Source organism: Pimephales promelas, chromosome 9 (assembly GCF_988280905.1).
Source record: "Pimephales promelas chromosome 9, fPimPro1.hap1.1, whole genome shotgun sequence".
Classification (NCBI taxonomy): domain Eukaryota; kingdom Metazoa; phylum Chordata; class Actinopteri; order Cypriniformes; family Leuciscidae; genus Pimephales; species Pimephales promelas.
Window position 1 is genome coordinate 9,853,173 of NC_142777.1, and position 23,919 is coordinate 9,877,091.

The 23,919-nt window shown below is 37.8% G+C and overlaps 1 protein-coding gene and 1 long non-coding RNA gene across 2 annotated transcripts in view; one reads left to right on the top strand and one right to left on the bottom strand.

Annotated features, from left to right (window-relative positions):
• The window catches only part of LOC148977510 (uncharacterized), a 69,985-nt gene that overhangs the window by 7,942 nt on the left and 38,124 nt on the right, over positions 1 to 23,919 (top strand). Inside the window, exons 2-3 of the long non-coding RNA XR_016169641.1 lie at positions 18,963 to 19,072; positions 20,372 to 20,510. This is a non-coding gene — a long non-coding RNA (uncharacterized LOC148977510). The remainder of the gene's footprint in view (positions 1 to 18,962; positions 19,073 to 20,371; positions 20,511 to 23,919) is intronic.
• Positions 1,574 to 22,579, bottom strand: LOC120474924 (matrix-remodeling-associated protein 5). Its single transcript, XM_089134740.1, has 7 exons — positions 22,253 to 22,579; positions 20,340 to 20,572; positions 18,990 to 19,119; positions 18,431 to 18,821; positions 10,872 to 14,147; positions 8,669 to 9,572; positions 1,574 to 3,563 (listed from the first exon to the last, which is right to left on the bottom strand). The coding sequence occupies exons 2-7, from the start codon at positions 20,531 to 20,533 to the stop codon at positions 1,655 to 1,657; spliced, it is 6,804 nt and encodes a 2,267-aa protein (XP_088990866.1). The 5' UTR covers positions 20,534 to 20,572; positions 22,253 to 22,579; the 3' UTR covers positions 1,574 to 1,654.

Here is a 23,919-nt window from a genome sequence, read left to right on the forward strand (position 1 = left end):
ATAAAAGTGTAATATGAACAAAACGAATAGGCCTACCATAAACTTCAAATAATTGCCCAAGCTTTTATTTTCCCATATAGTCGAAATGCACCAGCTTGTTTTTGAGACAGGCGTCTATAAAGCGGTCTTCATCATTTAGCATTGAGATGTTGTTCATTGAGTCTCTGATCTCTAAAAATCTCCAAATGCTCTACGTGAAACTGCGGTCTTCCAACCTTTTACTATCATGTCAAATGATTTGAATAACATGCGCGATGCTAGGAGCACAAGTCATTTTCTGGAGGTATACTGCCCCCATCTGTTATGGAATATGGAGTAGGATTTGATTTATTATGTTAGATGGCACCTTTAAATAAGAGGCAATCTGAAATATGTTGTTTTTAAAATCAAGTGACCAAAATGCTCGTTGCCGTTGCGATCATAAACTATACTACTAGTGCTGATTAGAACCCAGGACCAACCCAAGTTCAGCCACTGGACCTTTGAAGTACATGGGGACAATTGTCGGATCTGGGTATTTAATCACGTGAAAATTAACAACGTATATTATGGGCCCTATCTTGCACCCGGTGCAAATGACTTTATACACAAACGCATTCCTATTTTGCACGCGCGCAAAGCGGGATTTTCCCCTCAACAGACGCACGTTGGTAAACTAGGGAATGAACTTGCGCTCCCTGGGTGGATCGGCGCAAAAAGGAGGTGTGTTTCGGCGCAAACATTCCCTGGTGCTATTTTACACTTCCAGAAAACAATTGTGCCACTGACCAGAAAACACTTGGTCTAAAGTCAGTGGCGCGTTGCGCGTTGTTCATAATGCTATTTTAAGCGCGCATGCTTGGCCATAATGTAGCGGGTACATAACGCGCATATGCTTTGATTCTCTCATCAACACAGATGCAGTAGTTTCTATTTTTTACAAATCATACATTATAACAAGGAAAAATATTAACACATGAGGGAAATCATTGTGGTTTACTTGAAGATGAAAAAACTAATTACCCATTTTTTAAGGCTAATTGTAGTAGTGAAGGATCATACCTGTTTGCCCAATAGTGGCAAGAAACGTACGTAAATAATGTTTAACCGACGCTGATGTGTGAGGGTTTCTCCCATCCCCATACAACGTCACCTCTCTGTCTTTCACTGTCCTGACAAGAACGTCGGTCTCATCGGCTGTGAACGCTCCTTGCGCGCGCCTGGTAAACCCGCCGTTATAATAACAATCCGTCATGCAACATGCGCACCTGCTCTTAAAGGTATGAATAATGAAAAAAAAAACCTATGAATAATGAAGCTACTTCAGACCAACCCCTTTTAGATTTGCGCCAGGCCCAAGAGGCATTTATCCCGCCGGGAAAATAGCAAGAGTGCCGGGACCCGCCCACAAAGTTACTTGCGCCATGCGCTTTGACACTTGCATTTCAGATCGTTAAAATAGGGAACCCTATCTCATTAAACGACAAATTAAACACAATGTACTATTGTATACTATGTAACACGTCACGCTCTGCGTGAGTGGTATTTACGACAGTAACGTTAAATACAACTACTCCACAGTGACGCAACAGATTTTATTGCATTTTACAAAAGGTCCCATCTTTTCTGGAAATTAGGTTACATCTATATCATCTAATGGATTTCTGTCTATTGTTCAGATCACTTGAAGGTATGTTGCTTTGAAGTCCGTTCCCAAGGCATTTCTAGCATTACATTTGTAAATCCCTGAGTTCATGAGGCCTGGGTCCTGTATTACCAAATTTCCCTCCTCTGTCATGTGAATTCCATTCTGTGCTGTGAAGCGACTATTGGGTACAAGTGTGGTTCGTCCAGGCAGAGTCCAAGAAATGTCTGGTTTGGGTATGCCAGCAGCTATGCAGTTCAGAATGACAGGAGACCCCCTGTTAACTCTGGTTATTGAAGGTGGGGCTTGAGTGATTTGAGGTGGAAACACCATAATACTCACTGGATATGACAATGTTGATGATCCAAATGTGTTTGTGGCTTTGCAGGTATATGTTCCTCTATCAAATTTGGAAGTTTCTTTTACCTGAAGTGTGCCATTAGATAAATATGTTACTCTTCCAATAACTTGAGGCTTGCCCAAGACCAGGCCATTTGGAAGAGTCCAGGTAATTGCTGCCTGAGGCCAACCATCCGCATTACATGGCATATTCAGTGTCTGCCCAAATGAAAGCTTCATTGCAGTAGCACTATTTCTAATTTGAGGCTTCTGTCCAGGTTCTAAAGCATAGCGCTTTTCTCCTTGTCCAGCTACATTTTTGGCCAAGCATCGATATACACCTTTGTCAATGACACCTGGTTGCATAATGTGTAAAGTACCATTTCCCAGGAAGTGAGTGAACCGTTGAAGTTTCATGCCTGGATTCAGTGCTGTTCCATTGGGTAGAATCCAAAGAAACTCTGGCTTTGGTTTTCCTGTAGCACGACACTCCAAAGAAATGTCATCACCATCTGGTTTGAGAGGAAGAACCTCTATATTTGGCACTGAAAAGCTCGGCTTCTCAGCAAGTGATGCTACTTCCAGGTCAACTACTAGACTTGCTTCCCCTAAGAAGTTCTTGGCTACGCACAGAAACCGACCTTCATCAGTCTTTCGAATGCCCCTCAATTCAAGAGTGCCATTCCTGTGGACTTGGAACCTGCCTCCCAAATATGGGGTGGGTAGAGACATGCTATAAGGTGTGGTCCAGGTGACCTGTGGCTCAGGCATACCCTCTGCTTTGCAGTCCAGCAGTAGTGTCTGGTAATACACTGCTAAAACTTTGTTCTCTGTTCGCCCACTCTGTCCATTGATTTGCGGCCCATTAACATCAACTTGAAGCTTCACATTCTTGATGTAATCTCCGGCTAGGTTCCGTGCCACACAGGCATACTTTCCCTGGTCAGCCAAAGTCAGTTTTTTTATGATCAGAGTCCCATCGTTTAGGATTTGGTATTTGACCGAAGATGAGGTAATTATCTCATTCCTTGGTGAGATCCAGATGATCGTAGGTGGTAAAACACCTGTAGCATCACACTTCATTTGGACTGATTGCCCGAAAAGTCCTTGCATGGTTACCTGCTCTTTAGAAGATATTTGGACTGAGTTTTGCACCACTTGGACATTTACTTTCATTGCATCCTCCCCCAGGTTGTTCTTAGCGAAGCATGTATAGTTACCTTCATCCTTTTTTCCCATTTGTTGCAACAAAAGCGTTCCATTCCCAAAGATGATATAGCGCCGGTTACGGGATCCGCTGTCATCCGACTGAAGGGCATTGGTGATCATGGTGCCATCTGGAAGGCTCCATGAAACCGCAGGGTCTGGAAGGCCAGAAGCTACACAGTCAACCAAGAAGTTGTCTCCATTAGCTATTCTTTTATGATGTGCTCCATTGTTCTCTATCTTTGGTGGCCTCATGAGAACTTCTACTTGAAACAGCTCCATGTCCTCACCATTTGGTCTTTGATACATGCAAAAATAATTGCCTCCATCTTTCTCAGTCAGTCTCAGAATTCTCAGAGTGCCATTAGGGAATGCAGTGATGTGCCTTTGTGGACTGAGAACAAAAAGAGATAAATTGTTTACACCTTTTTATGACAGCTGAACTCTTTCATAGTATGATAGAATAAAATAGCTCATAGAATCTTTCCTACGCTGGCTGCACACCGTGCAATTTCTTTTCCCTGTCCTTTACTATAGTTGTTACTTTTCTGGGGCTGTATTCACAAAGAATTTTATCTTACCACTAGGAGTACTCCTAAATCGCACTAAAATATTTTAGCTAGGAGTTTTCTCTCAAAAGTTATTCACAATTCCTTTCAGGCCTACTCTTAGTAAGAAAAAATTACAACTTCTAAACTAAGAGTGAGTCTTGTTGCTATGGATGACGTCAATTTTAATGCACAAGCTTCCTCGCAATGATCACGGTAATTGGTTGTTAGATGACAGGGCCATCATGCGGAACATAACACAGCAACAAATCATGGAATTACGACATCTAGCCTAAATATGTCTGTGTCCTACACAACATAATAATAAAGTAAATAAAAAAGTAATGCCATCGAATTGCATCAGGCTATATAATGACATGTTTGTGCAGGCCCCAGTAAAGTGTAATTCAAGGCAGAGAAAGAAAAGTCATGAATGAAATTATTCAAGGTAGCCTAAGGGCATGCAGTGTTCACGTATCGCGTCTTTTGTGTGCTCAAGTTTGTTATTTTAAATGTAGGCACGGGGTATGCGCGCCCATTTTTTCCAAGCGTGTCCGTATGGAGCGCACCGTAGGTTACGTGACAAGAACCAACCGGAGCGCAACCACCGGGAGAACGCGGCACGCCTTGCGTTTTTAGGCGGTAGGCTATATGTGAATGGTGCCTAATACCATAATGAAAACCTACACTTGCCTAATAAAGAAAAAAGACACTGGCTTGGTTAATTGACATTCTATTAGCCTAACTAGACTACTTAAAGCAAGGAAATGTTGCTCCTATTGAAGTAATTTAATAGTTGAATGACGGTGGATTATGATCTCGCCAAAATGAAAAGAAAGCCCAACTGGACGCAGGATCTGCTGCTGGCCCAGTTAGTGCTAGAAAAAAAAAAAACATAATAAAAGTGAAATTCGGCACTGGGATATCAAGCAAAACTAAGCGTGAGAGATGGGTGAGGATTTGTTTGCAGATGAATGCAGCATTCCCGCTTGTGTCGCAGACCCCGGACGACTGTGAGAGGCGCTGGTGTCGCTACAATCCTTTGTGAATAGGGGCCACTAACACAACACTGTTCTAACAGAAAAACTCTTAACGCACTCCACGATACTGAATCGTGGTATTCATGGATTTTCCGAAACCGCAGTAACATGGCACCTGTTGTTTGAACCATGTTATAGATAAAATTAACTAATTTAATAATGATCAGAACAGAACTGAATCAACACAATCAAAACTGATGCAAAAAGCATAATATTGAAACAATCTGTATTTTATAAAGTGCTATATATATATATATATAAAAGTGACTTGACTTGACATTGGCTCAACATATTGGACTGAAGATAATTTTTGATATTTTTTTCTGATATTTTTTTTTTGCTTTGTAATGTTTTATTTTTGACCACTAGATATCACCACAGGACTCTTATGTGCCTTTAGTAATCAGTGCTACTGTTTTCTCATTCTGTGTTGTCTATTTAAGCTGGTTTGTTTCTCTGTATCTTTGCTTGGTTATTGCGGTTAATTTATTTAGAAAGCGGTTAATTTATTTTTATCACGTTAATATTCCGTTTTTAACTGTCGTATACTTTACTCCCGGACACATTCAGTCAGCAGCTTAATCCAAAACTTAATTTCTCTGAAATGCTGCAGTAAAGAACATGGCATCTGAGGACTACTTTAACCTTTGTGTGTCCTGTGAAGACAAACTTTGAATGTTGATGTCACAAAGCTTTGTTTGAGCCAGGGGGTCTAGTTGTTTGACTGAATGTCTCTCTCCCTCCTCTCTTTCACACCACACAGATTGGGTTTTCATGTTTTATGGGGACATTCCATAGACATTTTTATATTGTAAAAACTCTATATATCATCATCAATTGCTGTACTACTATCCGTTAAACTGTAAACAGCAGTGAAAGGTTCGCTCTATGGACGCAATAATAAGCTTTAAAAAATTCTGGGTACAATGAAGTGACATTTTTCCGATTAATATTAAAATGATTAAAAGGAAATTTACGAGTAAAAGGATTAACAAATTACAAGATCAGACTATTAACCCCAAAAGTTTGATTATTTCCACAGCAGTATTATGGGTGTTAAATATCACTGTAGTAATATATATACATACATACAGACCTCCTATATATATATATATATATATATATATATGTGTGTGTGTGTGTGTCTGTATTATGCAAAGTAAAATACTTTGCCTTAATGAATGTTCACTTAATGCTAACTAAATTTCTTTAAGTTGAGTGATAATATCTCAAAGTGCTTAACAAATAAATAAAAAGTTTAATGGAAATTGACAGCTCATTCTGTGAAAATGGCTGATGAGGATTATTTGTAGTGGAACCTTATTATTTGGAATTATTTGTTTCAGTCTTTTTGAATGGAAGTTCCCCAAACCAGAAGTGCCATAATTCAAAATACATTAGGTTTGTCAGGAAAAAGGTGTATTGGTTCTTCATTAAAATGTTGTAGCTAAAGTCACATTGCATGGCTGTGAACCAAAATTTCAATAAGATCGAAATTTGAATAAGATATTTTGGTAACACTTTATAATAACTACACGCTAATAATCATTAGTTAAGCATGAGTAAACCATTAATTCATCATTCATAAAGCATTAATAGACATTAATAAGCAGTTCATAAATACAGCTATAAATGTTTTCTTCTTGATTTAAAAGCATATCTATAATTTGTTTAATAATTTAATTAATAATCATCCTTTATTAATGATCAATTTATCATTTCTAAATGAAGAATTGCATTTTTTTATAAACCAGTTCTTTAAGAGTTGTCCGTGGTTCATACGATTACTTAGAGCGAGTAAGTAAATGATTAATAAACTATTTAAATGTACATTCATACATCTTATTATTCAGACATATAGTGATGGTTACTTAATGTGTTAATAAATGCTTTATTAACATGTATTAATGCTGTAATTAAGGATTAATTTGGGTAGTTATAAAGCATTTAGTAGTGGTCAGTTAACTATTTTTGTGACCTAATCTAAAGTGAGGACTAGTCATGCCTTGTAAAGCATTTTTAAAGGCTGTTAAATATTTCTATGTTCTGTATCACTGTGTTGTGTTTGTTACATTTTACTGTTTAGAAGATTGACGAGTCTTTAAATCGTCTTTATAAATGCTTTACAAAGCATGAATAGTCCTCACTTTATATTAGCTCACAAAAATAGTTAACTGACCACTAATAAATGCTTTATAACTACCTGTATTTACTACATTTACTTACACTTTCTAAGTGCTTTTATGAATGAATGACAACTCTTAAACAACTGGTTTGCAAATAATGTTATACTTCATTTAGAAATTATTAATTGATCATTAACAAAGTATGAAAATACAATCATTAAACACATTATAGATATGCTTATAAATCAAGAAAAAAGCATGTATAGCTATATTTATAAACTGCATATTAATGTCTATTAATGTTTTATAAATGATGTATTAACTGTTTACTCATGCTTAACTAATGATTAATAGCGTGCAGTTATTATAAAGTGTTACCGATATTTTTTTTTACATAATTTATTTTTGATTAATTTTAGATGTTTGTAGGCAAATAATGACTGACTAATGTTAAACATTTGTTATCTAACTGCTTTAAGTAGCCTGTTGTTTAGCTGGCTCCTGGCTGAGCATTTAGAAAAATTGCCATTGCATCCCGCTCTGTTACTGTATTATCTGAATCAGCAGGGGTTGTTTGGGCTGAGACAGACTGCTTGTTTAATACGGCAGACATTGTTTGAATTCCTCTAGTGATGAAGTAGGCCTGCTGTGAGTTTGAGAGCATATGTCAGCTTGAACAATGAGGACCAATAATTGCTCAAAAGAGAAAAGTAAAACACTTCATAAAGGAGAAATAACAATACAGCTGTGACGGCTTGACTTAAATAATACCACTGTAGGATTGTTCTGAAGGAGAAAATAAGTTACCATATTATTAAGCAGACAAACTCTTTGGTAACACTTTATTTGAAGGGGTGTGCATAAGACTGACATGACACTGTCATAAACATGACAAAACACCTGTCATGAACATGAAGGAGTCTTTATGAATGTTTATGACTGTTGTCATTAAGTGTCATTCGGTAAATTATGACACTTTAAATGCAAAGTTGACATTGTTTAAAATGTCTTTGTTATGACAACTTGACATTAACAAAGACAAAAATGTCTTTGTCATGACACAGACAGATATGTCTTTGTTATGACAACTTGACATAACCAAGAAATCATAACCTGTTAACCTGTAATGTGTTAACATTACATTACCCTATCATATGTTATGGTTGGTTTTAACTTTGGTTGTCATGACACTATTATAACTGTGACATGAATATTTGACTTGTCCTCAAGTAAAGTGGAACACATTGTACTAGTTATAAAGATGTCATTAAGGGTCATTACACTGTCAAATGCTTTAGAAACAGTGTCATTAATATTTCCCTTTACCTCAAGTAAAGTGGAACACGTTGGACTAGTTATGATTTCTTGATTAATGTCAAGTTGTCATAGCAAAGACATTTCTGTCTTTGTTAATGTCAAGTTGTCATAATCAAGACATTTTTGTCTTGGTTAATGTCAAGTTGTCATGACAAAGACATTTTTGTCTTTGTTAATGTCAAGTTGTCATAACAAAGACATTTTAAACAATGTCAACTTTGCATTAAAAGTGTCATAATTTACCGAATGACACTTATTGACAACAGTCATAAACATTCATATAGACTCCTTCAAGTTCATAACAGGTGTTATGTCATGTTTATGACAGTGTCATGACAGCCTTATGCACACCCCTTCAAATAAAGTGTTACCAACTCTTCATTATTTTATATTAAAAGAAATGTTAAAATCTTGCTAGATAGAACATATATACATTTAACTTATGTTTAAAAGCATAAAACATGTTACCTGTACTGATATTCCAGTATGGTTTTAGATGGCAGTCTCCAGACTGTACCTCTGTGGGAACCCATGGACTCTGGACAATGCAGGAAAACTGTGGATCCATATATTGCCTTGACACTGTGTTGCTGGTATAGGCCTTTCCAGGGGCCAGGAGCCTCTTGCTTAACATCCATCTGCACCGTTCTTTTAACAAAACCCACTGGGTTGGTTGCTGAGCACTCATACCTCCCTGAATCACTGGGAGTGACGTTCTTTATATAAAGTGTTCCATTTGGGAAAATAAATATCCGGCTTCCAATAAACTGTGTGGGCTTGATTTGTAAACCATCAGGGAGAACCCACTTAATAAGAGGGAATGGCTCTCCTTTAGCAGTGCAATCCACATATACGTTTCTTCCAACATTTGTAAACATTGTCTCAGATGACATTTCAACGATTATTGGAGGTAGCGCTGCAACACGGATGTGGTATGTGAGTGTATCAGCTCCTGCTACATTGCTGGCAATGCACTTATAATCACCTTTATTAGAAAGGTTTGCTGAATGAATACTCAGTGTTCCATTTGGAAGAAGAGATATTCTTCGGTCAAGGGTACCAATGTCTCGCACAAATGTCCTATCTGGAAGAATCCATGAAATCTGAGCTTCTGGTTTACCCAAGGCAATACAGTCCAAGCTGACTGGGTTTCCCAAAAACACTGAGACATCTCTGGCCCTTGAGCTCATGATTTTTGGAGGCTGAGTCTGGACAACAAGGGTAACTACCATGCGGTCTGAGCCAAATTTGTTTTGAGCTGTGCAAAGGTACTGGCCCCTGTCTTGCAGCTGGACATTTTTAATCACAAAAGTGCCATTTGAAAGGACCTCAAATCTTTGTCCAAGTTTTGTGTTGGTCTGAATTGTTGCACCTGTTAAGGAGTTGGAAAAAACAATCAAGCATAAACATCAACAAACTAATAAAAACGTACAAGCCAAACACAGTTTAATGATAGATGTTATTACAAGGAAGCATTGTATCAAACGATTCTTTTAAAGGGTTCATATGATGGTTCTAAAAGAACATTATTTTGTGTATTTGGTTTAATGCAATGTGTTTACGTGGTTTTAGGTTTAAAGAATCATTATGTTACACATACCATACATTATTGTTGCTCTTCTATGCCCCGCCTTTCTGAAACGCGTCGATTTTTACAAAGCTCATCGTTCTGAAAAGCGTGGTTTGCTCTGATTGGCCAGTGATTTAGTGCATATGTGATATAGTGTGATTGGCCCGAAAATATTAAGCATGTGATGGAAATGTCACACACCTTACCATATTTGGAACATCAGCTCCCAAAGCAATAATGACTGCTGATAATGTCAGTACTACCTTATCAATTCGAGCCCGAATCTGATCCGGTATCCGGTAAACGCCGATGACCAAGCTGATCGATCATCTTTGCCAGCACGACTGGACCAGAACTTATCAGATTGGTAAGGTTCTATTTCATTGGTGACATAATTACTGATTATAATAACAAACAAAGTAGTTTGGCTTTCGCAACAAAAATAAAGCATGTTCCTGACATGGTGGCACCGGCGGCACGAGACGCGCGCAAATTTTGCATCAAACTTTTTATTTGACCCGCGTCAGTTTCGCTGTTGACGCGCGAATTAACACAAAGCGGTCAAGCGTCAAACTAGATGCGGTAGATGCGAATTTGATGCGCTATTCACATCCGATGTGAACGTAGCATTATACATGCACAAACAGCTACATAACACACACACACTCAAAGGAAAACAAGAAATCGCATCATGGGCATGTAAGAGTGACCTCTAGGAATTATCTTTTATAATATAATATATAATTATCATTTTCAGTTGCACTCAAAAAAGAAAGAAGAGAAAAAGGTAAAATTGCATGCTGGCCAACCTTTCTCACAAAGAGAAGCTACAATAATAATTCTGGTATTAGAAATCTAATCTAAATATTTTATGGTTTTATTTTCAATAATTTTACACCAAGTGAAAACTGCCACATGCATGTTCAGTTTGGCTAATATAGTTGGCCAAATAAATGTGATCAGTTTTGGTATTATCTTGGGCAATTATTAAGCATGATTAAGCATTTGTTTACTGTCAAATTTAAGCACTCTAAAAGGGGATCTCATCTTCCATTCAGATAAACGCATCCACAGAAGTTTTGTAATGAAAAATCGCCTAACCTGTTGAAACTTTGGTCCATGAAACAGCAGGTTTGGGGTCCCCAGATGATCTACAGGACAAGAGCACATCAGTCTCAGCTAGAGCAGATACAGTTACGGATTCAGTTGCTGTGATCCTGGGTTTGACACCACGGCCCATCAGGTTTGGAAAGGGAATCGCAGTGATCTTTGTTCCAAAATGACTGTAGTGCCAGCGACTACCATAGGATACGCTTGCTGTGGAAGGTGGTTTGTTTGTAAATGCTAGTAAGGATGGGGGAGTCACAGGCTTGTAGGTGTTTGGGACATTTGGTGCTTGGTGAGGCTGTGGGGTGGGATAATATGTCATTGACTTAGAAGTGACAGTCTTTCCCAGCTGGGCTTGTCGATATGCATCAAGCTGTGATTGTCTATATCTGTTTCTGAGCCTGTTGAAAAGTAAGTGGTTGCGTACGTTAGACGAGCTGACATGTGGAGCTATGGTCCTCAGAAAGGAAGCTGTTGCTGACCCAGAAATGTAAGCTGTGGGCTTTGCTGTTTGAGCAGTGATTTCAGGCCAGTTGGTGACCCCTGCACCCCTTTGTTGGAAATACCAAGTTTTGTCTTGGGAGTGGTGGTGTCTTGAGCTATGAACTGTGGGCCAGAAGGGAATGCCATAGTTCTTGGCCCAGTATGGAGATTGAGTGTAGGGATGTGGTGTAATTGAGATTTGTTTTTTTGGTGTATTCTTTTGGATTAGCCAAGGGTGAATAGGCACACCTTCAGGATACATCCCCCAATTGTAAACACTTGGTTGGTCCACTTTAGTTAAGCTTGATTTCCCAGTATGTGTTCTTTTTGTTTCTGAAGCATTTATGTTACTGGTTTGAAGATTAGGAATGGCTGTTGCTGAAATCTGCCGTGTCTTATTGTCATTTGGGTGGCTATTAGTTCTAAAAATGATCTCTCTGTTTTCATGCCCATACCTGTTGATCTGTCTGGGAGCAAGTGTAGCAGGAACTACTTCAGTTTCTTGCAGAGGTGTTGTACTTAGGAGCGGAACAATGTTTTTCGTTTTGCCTTTAAATTCATTAAGCTTCTCCTGTTTTATGATTGTTTTTATAGGTGTTTTAAGAGGATCTTCTGTGACAGCCATGGCTAAGCTTTCAATTTCTGTGTAATGAGTAGGAGAAACTTCTAAAATCAATGATGTTTTGTTTTGGGTTGGAGAATAAGAGTTGGTGGTCACAGTCTTGACTGGAGATTGGGTGAATGGTACTGCTGTAGTGTAAGCTAGAGTGAAATTTGGTCTCTTTGGACGTGGTCTACGTGATGGAGGCCTACGGTGCCTTAATGGGAATCTTTGTCTTTGGTTCCAGATGGAATTATTGTTAACCCGTATTTTCTTTTCTATTGTGTGTCTGTCTACCTGTTTTACCAGCTGTGTCTTAGGTTCAGGTACAGTTGTTGAGTCCATGTGTACTAAAGTCAAATCTGAAATGTTAGAATCACTTGTCTTGTAATTCGATTTTTCTCCTTGTGTAGTTTCTTGTTTTTCGTACTCACTTTGGAGTGGTGGTTTCAGCTGTTTCGCATTGTAATTGTGTATGCTTGAACCTATGCTGGGACTGCTTGCTGTAACATCTGTTTGAGTAGTTTCAAAGATGTCACCTGTCGAAGGGTTGGTTGTTGTAGTCATTGACAACTCTCTCACTGTTTTTGAGGTTTCTGTAATTTGTAGTTGCGTTGTAACTGGTGGCATGGTTGAAAATTTAGCATTAGCTTTTGCAAGAATCTGTTCCCAGCGGCTGGGGTCAAGCTCTTTGACAGAGTTATTTGGTTTTCTCACACTCTCCTTTATTTTCTTTCCCTTTGCATTTTGTCGGACAATGCCCTCTCTGTATTTACCACTGACCCTCTCAGGTGTTAGTTTAGCAGTTGGTCGTTTGATTTCTTCATATCCTGACCCTTCGCTATCCTCACTCTCAAAAAGCGGTAATTCACCATTAGATACGGTAACACCTTTTTGTGCTTCCTTTTTACCAGTTACAACAATTAGATGAGACAACATATCAGCCCCATAGAGGTTAGCTGCTAAACAGCTATACTCTCCAGCATCCTCGTAAGTCAGTGTTTTGATTATCAAAGTGTTGTTCAGTGACACATACACCCTTCCTTTCATGTCTGATGCTTTGAGAATTTGATTGTTTGGAAGGTACCATCTTGTCTCAATTGGATGAGGAGATGTTACTAAACAGGCAAGACTAAGAGTGTCCCCATTTTCCACAGACATCTTCTTTCCATTTAAATCACTGGGACTTAACAGACGCATCCTGACTGTGAGTCTATAGGAGACAATGTCTACATTAGTGTCTGTCCTCACAAAGCAATGATAAAGTCCAGAGTCTGCTATACTTGCATTTTTAATTACTAGCCTGTTATTCTCCAACCTTAATTTATGGGAATCAGTTTTATCCACTGTTGTTAAGTCTGGAAGCATCCACTCCACATGCTGATGCCATGTGCTGAGCACACTACAATCCAGACTGACTTCAGAGTGTTCTAGTACTGACTGAATTCTTCCTGGAGCTCCTCTTCGAATCATAGCCCAGGAGGAGACCACATCCTCCTCATCGCCTCTTCCAATGATGTTCTTTGATATAAAAGTGGAGAAGATCAGCACCAGTTTTTTAGTTGTAGTTTTGCGCCTGTTCAGCTGAAGGGTGACCCTTGGTTGCAAAAGCCAGGCTGGTTCAGCTATTAAGTGTCCTTTGAGCTCTGTAAAATATGGCGATTCCTCATTTGAGGCTTGAGAGTATTGAAAAGTCACCTGGGAAGAATTTCCAAGTCTGGTTCCCCGTTCCAAAATAGCTGGGCTCTCGTAGTAATAGGCAACTAACCTCCAAAGGTTCTGAAGAGCATCTCTATCGATTTCACACTCCAGCAGTGTACGTAGAGTCACATTTACAGCAATCTCATCTGTTCTCCTCACAGGCTCCCACACCATGGAGGTGTCCTCAACAGGACGTGTTACATTACAAGCCACGTGTGCTCTATTCCCATGGCTGTCAGAGAGAATAAAGGTCAGGTGGCCAAGAGGAAGCTCCAAGTCCTTGATGTAGGGGGAATCTGGCTCCTGATCTTCCCACACACTACTCTCCCCGATTTTTAGAGGGGACTGAAGGGAGGGTTGGCCACAGGTGAGTTGTTTGGTTGAAAGCTGCAAGATCTGGCTGTTATTCAAAGGCTGTGGTGAGGCACACGCAGCACAGTTGCCAGCATCTCCAGAGTCGCGGTCCTTTTTGCACTTAATAATTCCTAGAAAGAGATAGAGGGATAGAGTATGTATCAGTAAAAAAAAACAAAAAAAACTTCTTTGTCTGCATTTTCAGTTATTTGTAGCCAGTAGAGTTGTACACAATGTTGCGTTGTGGAAATCTCTTGAACTCTCTTCTCAGGCCAACAAGGAAGAAATGGCGTAGTCAAATAAAGTCGTTATTTTTGTTTGTTTTTTTCGCACAAAAATTTTTTGCGCCGCTTGATAAACTTATACTTGAGCCAATACTTTAAACATTTTCTTCAATGACTTTCTGGGCCGTCAAGTTTCGATCCCTTAGGCAGCCTATGTAGCAGTGATCCACCTCTCAAATTTAATAAAAAATATCTTCATTTGTGTTCCGAAGATGAACGAAGGTCTTACAGGATTGGTACAGCATGGGGGTGAGTAATTAATGACTTAATTTTTATTTTTGGGTCAACTATCCCTTTAACATGTATTTCGTTTAATGTGACTGTATGTACCCTATGTGAATGTAATCTTTGTGTAAGTGTATACATGTGTATACAATGTAAAGCGACCTTGAGCTCCGGAAAGGCGCTATATAAATAAAACTTCTTCTTCTTCAATACGATACATCTAAGGGCCAATTCACACCGCACAAATGACAACAAACACCAAAAAAAGGATTGATTTATAATTTTATGAAAATTAAAGGTAACACTTTATTTTACGACCTGCAAACAACTGCGTAAGTACACCGAAATTATGGTGTACATTTCTAGAGTACTTCCATCTAGGTATAAGGGAACAATATGTTAAGTTTTGGGTAATAAAGGGGTAACAAGCAGATATACAAGCAAATCAATAAAAACTAACAGGTACCATTCTCTTAATATATTCCAGGCAAAAATTGTACGTCTGTTGTATATTAAAGTTATCATCACATTTCTGGCAAAATATGTTCTTGTGCAGTTTTACAGGGTAAATTTGACATCTGTGGGTTGAAAATTAAACGTGTATAAATATGTATATATATATACTGTATATATATACAGTATATATTAACGCAAAACCATTTTGACGCCGTCAATTTTTTTATTGTGTGATTTACGGTCTTTTTGGCTTAGCAAACGTTGTAGTTTTTTCAAATGGTCTTGTAACAGGATGCGACATGCGTGGCTCTGCGCTACGAAACCAGTGGCGTAGCCAGGGGAGGGGCCATGGGGGCACTGGCCCCTCCTGAAAACTGATTGGCCCCCCAGTGTGCCCCCACCCTTCTAATTGTCTGTCACTCAAAAATTCAAATCATAATCTTTCAGCTTGTATTAGAATAATTCATGATTCCGCGTCGCGCAATGCTTCTCAAAACCACACGGTAAGTTGATAAGTTTTGTACAGCTTATTATTTTTTAAGGAAAGACGATGTGTATTCACCCTGCTGAGGGGAATGTGATAAAGCCTGGAGTGGAGCGAAAGCACGTTCCTCTCTCCACTCTAAGCATTCTGTAATCACTTCGCTCATGGTCCACTCCGGTTTTTCAATTCCCGCTCACGGAAAAACTGCTCCATGTTCACTAAATTAATCTTAGATTTTGAGAAGTGCATGTCAGGCTACTGCTCGTTTGCTGCGGTCATATGATAGAAAACAGAACGCGGGTCAATATTGGTCCTTTCTCAATACCAAGAACGCAAACTTCGGAGAACGAACTCCCGAGGACGAGAGGACGCGAGTCCGGTCATTCTCGCGTCACTCAGCACGCGGCTACTCCGGTTATCTCTTAGTATAAAACACAACTTTGCTTCTTTTCATCAACAATAAAACGAAATACATATAAAACAGCACTCTGCCTCATTTCATTTATAAATGGACATATTATCATAAACATATTAATATCCACAAAAATGTGGTTCAGGTAACCTTAACTCACATTGACTATCTTCACTGCATATATTTATAACACGAAATATAAAACACAACCCTGCTTCTTTTTGTTTTCATTTTAAAAATGTGAAACATCATTGATCATTAAAACTGACATTAACAAACAGACAGGGTTGTATCGTTTTATTGTATTACACACAGTGAAGAGAATGTATAGTAAAAACATACACATTTAAAGAATATTTTATATATTTTAGAATATATAAAATTGCACAACCCTGTCTCTTTTGTTAAATGTCAGTTTTAATGATAATATATCCCATTCAAAAGTATAAGTAGCCTAATAGGTAGGCTATAATAAGCTATACAATGAGAAATAAAGTAAACAAGATACATAAAAGCATGCACTGAAAAGTTATGTAGATGGTTGATTAGGCCTATTTGTCAAGATAAGTAATTGTTTTTCATAGATTAAAATAGCTTTCAAATTACGCAAACTGGCATTATTAGATCGGTTTAAAACATCTCTCCTTAAAACGCTAATGGTCTCGACAATTTAAATAAAGTTACAGGAATATGACTTGGCCTAAAAAAAAAAAAATCAGACGAAATAATTTTTTTTTAATTTAATCCCTGCATCCAGAAACATTCTCAAAAAAAAAAAAGATAATTAAATAAAAATGCATGATTAAATAGCAAAATAAAAAATTCATACTACTGGATAATTAATTCACTGTTTCTATGATCCACATATATTACGTTAAACTAAATCATACCTTTTTGAAAAAGTAGCTATCTAACAAAGTATTATATGTGATATTTTACAATCAATATGCTCAAGACTAATTAGCCTCCCTCGAAATAAGCAGATTTGGTCTATTCATCAATGCAAATTTACTTCAACTGCTGAAATGCAAATTGAATAGGATGTGGGGAAAAAGATGTGTACAATTTTATTACAGTTTTATAAATTCATTAATTGTGTATTTATTATATGAATGATTAATAAAATTATGCGCTTATATATATAAGGTTGTTCTATTATTATTTGTGAGTTGGACACTAATACATTGGATTATTTTATTTATTACAGTTTTTCTATCACTTTTGTAAAGTGAAAAGTTAATATAAATTGTATTTTATTGTTTTGATTTAGAGCAGTAAATAACTGCTATTAAAAGATAACAGGGTATCACTGTTTATTGCTGATTTTAAAGCTTACTGAACTTGAAATGATTTGGATATCTACAGTTCTACATAAAAACACAACATAAGAATGGCCCCTCTGTAATTATTGTGGCCCCTCTTGTGCCCCCCAGTTGAAAAAATCCTAGAATCGCCCCTGTACGAAACACATTCATTTCAATGGCTTGTGCTGCGCAAGGACGTTTTGTTGCTTCTTCGACCGAAGCGCAAGTGGATCTAGCTAGACCGGAAACAAAACAACAGGCACGATGCCGCACACATTTGTTTAGGCTTGCGTGCTGGCCAAATAGTTGATTAACGTTACGTTTTAAGTCTATGACAAGCATGAGACGCCGGAATGGATGCCAATAAGATTCTGAATGGAAAGTTTACTTTTAAAAAGTTGCCAAATGGTCCCATTAACAAGACCAAAGTGATCTGTGTGTTTTGTCGTTGTGAACTGAGCTATCATCACCTCAGCACGTCCAGTCTGAAATACCACTTGATGATGGCCAAGCACACATACACACACAGCTGATGCGAATTCTCCGCCCCCTTGTCAATATCAGGACCTTGTCAGTATTTATTTCACCCTTTTATTGATAGACAGTGTTACATTGTGTGAAAGATTATTTGCGCCAAGTGAGTTAATGTGAAATTGAACACAGTATATGTAAATAAAATAAATTAAGAGACATTTAGAATAGATAAATATGTGTTAACTTGTAATCGCAAGTTAACTACGACATTAATGTGATTAATCACGATTAAATATTTTAATCGTTTGGCAGTGTATATATATATATATATATATATATATATATCGCTGTTTGTAGGCACAGTATGATAAAAAACGATTTTATTGGCTTTTCTTACTAGATTACTTAATGTCAACCCATAGATGTCAAAATTACCCTGTAAAATTGCACAAGAACATATTTTGCCAGAAGTGTGATAATAACCTTTATATACAAAAGACGTACAATTTTTGCCTGGAATATATTAGTTTTAAAATAATTGCATTATAAATAATTTGCTTGTATATCTGTTTGTTACATCTTTAGTACCCAAAACTTAACATATTGTTCCCTTATACTACACTACGCAGTTGTTTGCGGGTCATAAAAATAAAGTGTTACCAAATTAAATTATTGTAACGCGAGAGTGGGACAGTTTTATTTGATTTTTTTCCTATTATATCAAATTCTGAGTGAGTGATGCAAAAGTTGGAAAATACAATCAATTTAGTTTCACCCTCATGATTTTTGTCCCACTTCAAGAGCCAATGTAAGTGGCAGTCACAGGCCCAGGGGTTTCCATGTAGGGATAGGACTTCCAGCCTGTGCAAGTGCTGCAGAGTTCCAGGAAGCAGGTATTCTAGTTGGTTGTCTGCCAGGTGCAGGTGCCGCAATCCTGAGCTCCAAAATGTGCCAAGGACTGAGATAGTAATAAATGTGTGAGAGTGAAGGTCCTGCAGTCTGTTTCCCTCCAGTTGCAATAGCTTTAATGATGTGAGTCCTCTGAATGAAAAGGGCTCAATGAAGTCAATATGGTTGTGGTCTAAATGAAGCCGTACAAGGCTTGTCAAGCCCTCAAACAAACTGGGATCAACTCTTTTGAGTTTGTTGTAGCTCAACTTGAGTATCTGTGCCGAAGAAGAACAACAGTTACTCAAATGCTATTTCAAAATCATGTCTCATAACTATTTGTATACCTTTATGGAAAACTAGAGACACAAAGAAGCTACAGTACAGTAGTTAAATATAATGTGTTTTCTTTTGTACAGCTCATATAACCATATATGTGTATATACCTGGAGGGAACGGAGGTGGTAAAAGGATCCGGAAGACACAGAGGAGATGTCGTTTCCATGGAGCATAAGCATTTCCAATTGCCGTAGGTTCACAAAATCTGAAGACCCAATCGTGCCAATGCTGTTATAGCTTTGCAGTAGACAAAGACGATTAAGGAAAAATTGTTAGCTTAAGACATATTACTTTGTACATTAGTTACCCCTTAATTTTGTGAGAGACAGTAATCAACACCAATTTTGAATATAATTTAATCAATAGAATTTAATTAAATGAGAACTCCGGTCAATTTCAACATTGAGCTAATTTTTTTTGTACTTTTGGAGTGCTGTCAGTACAGACAAAAACGCCAAAAATCGCTGTTTCCTACACCGTGTTAACCTCTTTTTAAAATTCACACCCTGTTGACTTTAATGGGGCAAGTTCTAAACCTGCTTTTAGACTCTTAACATCCTTGATTTGTCATTACAAGTGCACAGCCATGTGAGCGGTGTTATTAAGAATGACCACGGTCAATCTGACTGCAGTAGATGTGAAAGATATGAATAAAATGTTAATTCAGCCAGCTCAAATACCTCTATTTACTTCCTGTTTCCGGTCGAAGTCCACAGTAGTTGACTGTCGAGTTCGCATGTGCGATCATTGGTAACTAAGCAACAGTGGAGCAACTCAGACTGTCAGCTGTCAGCCGATGACGGTGCTGTGTGGTGTTTTGAGAATATCAGCTCAAATAGATAGTTCATCCGAATCAGATGTTGAACACACGGAGGAGGTTTTTGAGTTAATTTTTACTAATGATCGCGCACGCGAACTCGACAATCGACTACTGTGGACTTCGACCGAAAACAGGAAGTAAATACAGGTATGAGAGCTGACTGAATTAACGTCATTTTTATTAATATCTTTCACATCTAATGCAGTCAGATTGACCGTGGTCACTCTGAATAAAATCACTCACATTGCTGTGCACTTGTAATGACAAATCAAGAATGTTAAGAAGTCAAATGTTGTTAAGTCAACAGGGTGCGAATTTTAAAAAGAGGATAACACGGTGTAGGCAACACAGATTTTTGACGTTTTTGTCTGTACTGACAGCACTCCAAATGTACAAAAAAAATAGCTCAATGTTAAAATTGACTGGAGTTCTCCTTTAAAGAAATTCATAAAACCACAAGTGTCACAATACCCTTTTTTCCCTTCATTTTGACTATCAACTCCTTTTTGTTTTTTGTTTTGCTTAAAAGTGTGGTTATTGTGATCATCTTGGGGCCTGTTTATATGCACATTTGTAATAAAACATGAATAGTAGTTCCTTTGCTAAAAGCAAAAGCCAGCAAAACAGTATAGCATACCCTAAGTTGAGTCTCTCTGTGTCCTCTGGTAGGTTTCGTGGGGCAGAGGGGAGGTGGCGGAAGGTACAGTGCACTTCCTTAAGGCTGGGGCAACTACAGGACCTTGGGCATGCATGCAGGTAGCATGATGGCAAGACGAGCAGCAGATACAGAGCTGCCAACATCAGGAGAGTAGGTACACCCACTGGAGCCATGTCCTGCTCATGCCATTATCTGATTTAGGAACAGTGTGACTGCAAATCACATACAGTACAATATAAGTAATTTGTTGATACAAATCAAGTAACAGCAATCAGTCTACAATTTCACTTACAAAAGATAGAAATAACAAAGTTAAAATTAATCAAAACAAAGATGTATAATATTTGAAATTAAATTGGATTGATGTTGAATGTCTCCTAGAAACATTTTGATTTGCCATGTGACAGTACGCCTGAAGTGTGATGACTCATAAACCTCTGAAAGTTGTGCCCATGCCTTACTAGCAGAGATAAAATATTGCAACATTTAAAAAACAAAAAATCCACATATGTCTCTTGAAAGAATTACTAAGGAACTGTGGTTTAAGTAAGATACTGCACATGAGTTTATTTGATCTGTTACAGATGTAATGTGATCAGTTATAATGACAATATGCAAGTACTTAGTTTCACTAATAATAAAAAAAAGTTATTTATTAAAATTAATGATCTGTAGACACTGAAGTGTACCAATTATAATTACTGCACATATTTAGGAATATTTACTGTGTTGTTACATATATATTGCTATGTTATACACAAAATTTGCTCAAATGTTTGTCTCAGGTAAAGCATTGCATGGGTTTTCCTACCACAATCTGGCAACTCATCCACAGCTTAATTACACAAACTACTGTACATTTAAGAGGAAGAAGAAAAGCGTTTCGCTTTCTAAATACAAAACTGTTTCGATTTTGAGACACAGAAATGCCTGTTTTGCATTTTAATTGCTTTTCTGCCAGCTTGGGTTGCTCAAATTGGATGTTTAGTGCAGAGCGGCCAAAAAGGTAAAACGTCAAGCATGATTTATTCAGCTGACAGAGGCCCAATGATGACCCATGATGACTCTCAGACCATTTTGGACAATTTTATTCTCTCTGCATTCCTGTCTCTTTCATGCTGTTACCAGCTGCTGGTAAGATAACAACTCTATGTCAGGATACTTACTGAATTAATATTTACAGGGGCCTGTAAATGACAAGTCCAACATTTTCATCCAGTACTATTTTCTGGTTTGGCATTTGAATGTATATGAATGAATGAATTATGATTGGTCTAACTGCTGTTTCAAACCCTATTTGCACTGTAGAAAGAATCTAGTGGCAGCTTATGCAATAAAGCATAATCATAAGTTTACTATATCTTGCAAATGATAGGATCTCTAATATTAAAGTTTTATACAAATTAGTTCTGCTTTGACTTTTGAGGGCATAATTTATGTTGAAATTAATTCAAATTACTCTTTGGCAGCTTGAATTACTGTGGAATAGTGGCTGATTGCCCTGGAACTCAAGACAGAGATTCACTTCACTTTTAAAATATTAACTAAATTCATACATAATTATTTCAAAGATATTTTTAAAAAAAATCATCAAACCTCAACACTTCTTTTGAAGTTAACTTTTGCTCAAGCTTCAGTTCTGCTTAATATGCAAGGTCATAAGTCAAATTTATGTGAATTTATTCAAATGGGATAAAACTCAGATTCTAATGAAACCACAAAGTTCCCCTAATGTCCAAGAGGAAATACAGTGAACTTCTCAATATGCACTGAAATATTTATTACCAAGAAAGCTCTGAAGGAAAAAAAAAGTAAATGGCATGCTATTTGTGATAATTAGATGCTGAGACAGATCTCAACTTGAGTCCCTTGGAACAAATATTGCGTCTTACCTCAAGTCTTTCCCGTTGAGAAAACGTTACAGGTGAAAACAAAGTGTATAATCGCTTGCAGATGACTTGTAAAAGTTCTGTAATTTTGTTTATCCCTGTACTTGACTGAGCTGGAACTGTTGGTTGCTCTGAGTGATGGAGGCTTATCTGGAGAAAGTCGGACTCCAGGAGTAGCAGTCAACTACATCTGGAGAAGTGCTTAACTCCCACCTACACTCCTCCTCTGAACTGGCCTGTACAGGGGGAGGGAACGCTGGGAGACTTGGCTTCCATCCATCCCCTCTCTTTCTCCATTACCTGCGCTTCCTGAAGTTGTTTCTTTCCCGATGTTTCTCTTTCTCCTTGTGCCTGCTCTCTTCTAACTCCACTCTTCTCTTACTCACTGTTCTGTTTTCTCACTTTTAAAACACATTAATGAGCCGTGCGCATATGCACACACATGCTCACCAGTGAGTCTTACTCACACTCCTTTTCATTTTCAGACATTCACATTCTGTTTATCATTCCCCCTCTGTTCTTTCTCCTGCAGTTGCAGTTCCAACTTTTTGAAAGGCCATGAGAACTTATTTTCTAAGCATGATTAATGCATGAGAGACTAATTGCCAGTGGCAAAACTATTGTTTGCAAAATATTAATCAAATCAGCTACATTGAATAAATGAATGGGGAACAGTATCACAAAAGTTCACTGTCAAATAGGCACAATATCACAATGCTCATTTGGTAACCCTGGGTAAAAATGCTGGTCAATTAAAAGACTGAAAGGTTCTAAGTTCAAAAACAGATTTTCGTCTTTACGAACTGAAAGATGATTCATGTTTTTTTCTTTTTTTTTTCTTTTCTTTTTGCTTGTGGTTTAGTCTGCCACAGAAGATACTTTTGACTTCAGTAATGCATTTACAATGGAGGAAATGTGAAGTTCCCTTTCCCTGTCTGGTAATATTACTTTATATGTATCACAAATAGATTTATGTACAGTGCTCCTGTCAATACTGCAATAATATGGGACTATACTATATTTGAGTTAACTTTCTTGACTGTATTTTGTGGTAAGGGTTTTCCTAATAATACAAAAAATAGTATAACAATATAAAAAACAATCGGCCTTGCAACATGACAAACACTATTACAGTATTAGACTATACTCAAGCATGCGGGGAGATTTTTCCCTTAGCCATGGACAAAATGGCTCTTTGGGCCTGGCCCGTGAGAGCTTAAACTCGAATGTTATGGATTTGCCTGTGAGACTGATTGAAATTTTTCAGAATGTGAGGGCGGCTTCATGTGATCGGAAATGGGATGTGTTTGAGCAATGGTGCACACAGAAACATGTCTTTCCTTTTCTCTGTTCTGTTGTGGATGTGTTTTCTGTTGAAGCTTTGGGATAAGGGCAGAACCCTTTCAACTTTTAAGGTTTATCGTGTCATGTGTGGATTGACAGGAATACCACAGGTCAACACCCACTCATTTGCAGGTTTATGAGAGGTGTGTGGCGTTTGTACAGGGTTTCAAAGCCACTGATTCCAGCGTAGGATCTGTCTTTGGTCCTTAAAGGGGCACTTGGCAACTATTTCAACTTAATTAAACTGTTTAGAAATCATTTGAATGGTTTAATAACATGTTCTGGAGAGAATGGTGACTTTCCTCACTCCCCCCATCGTTCCCAGG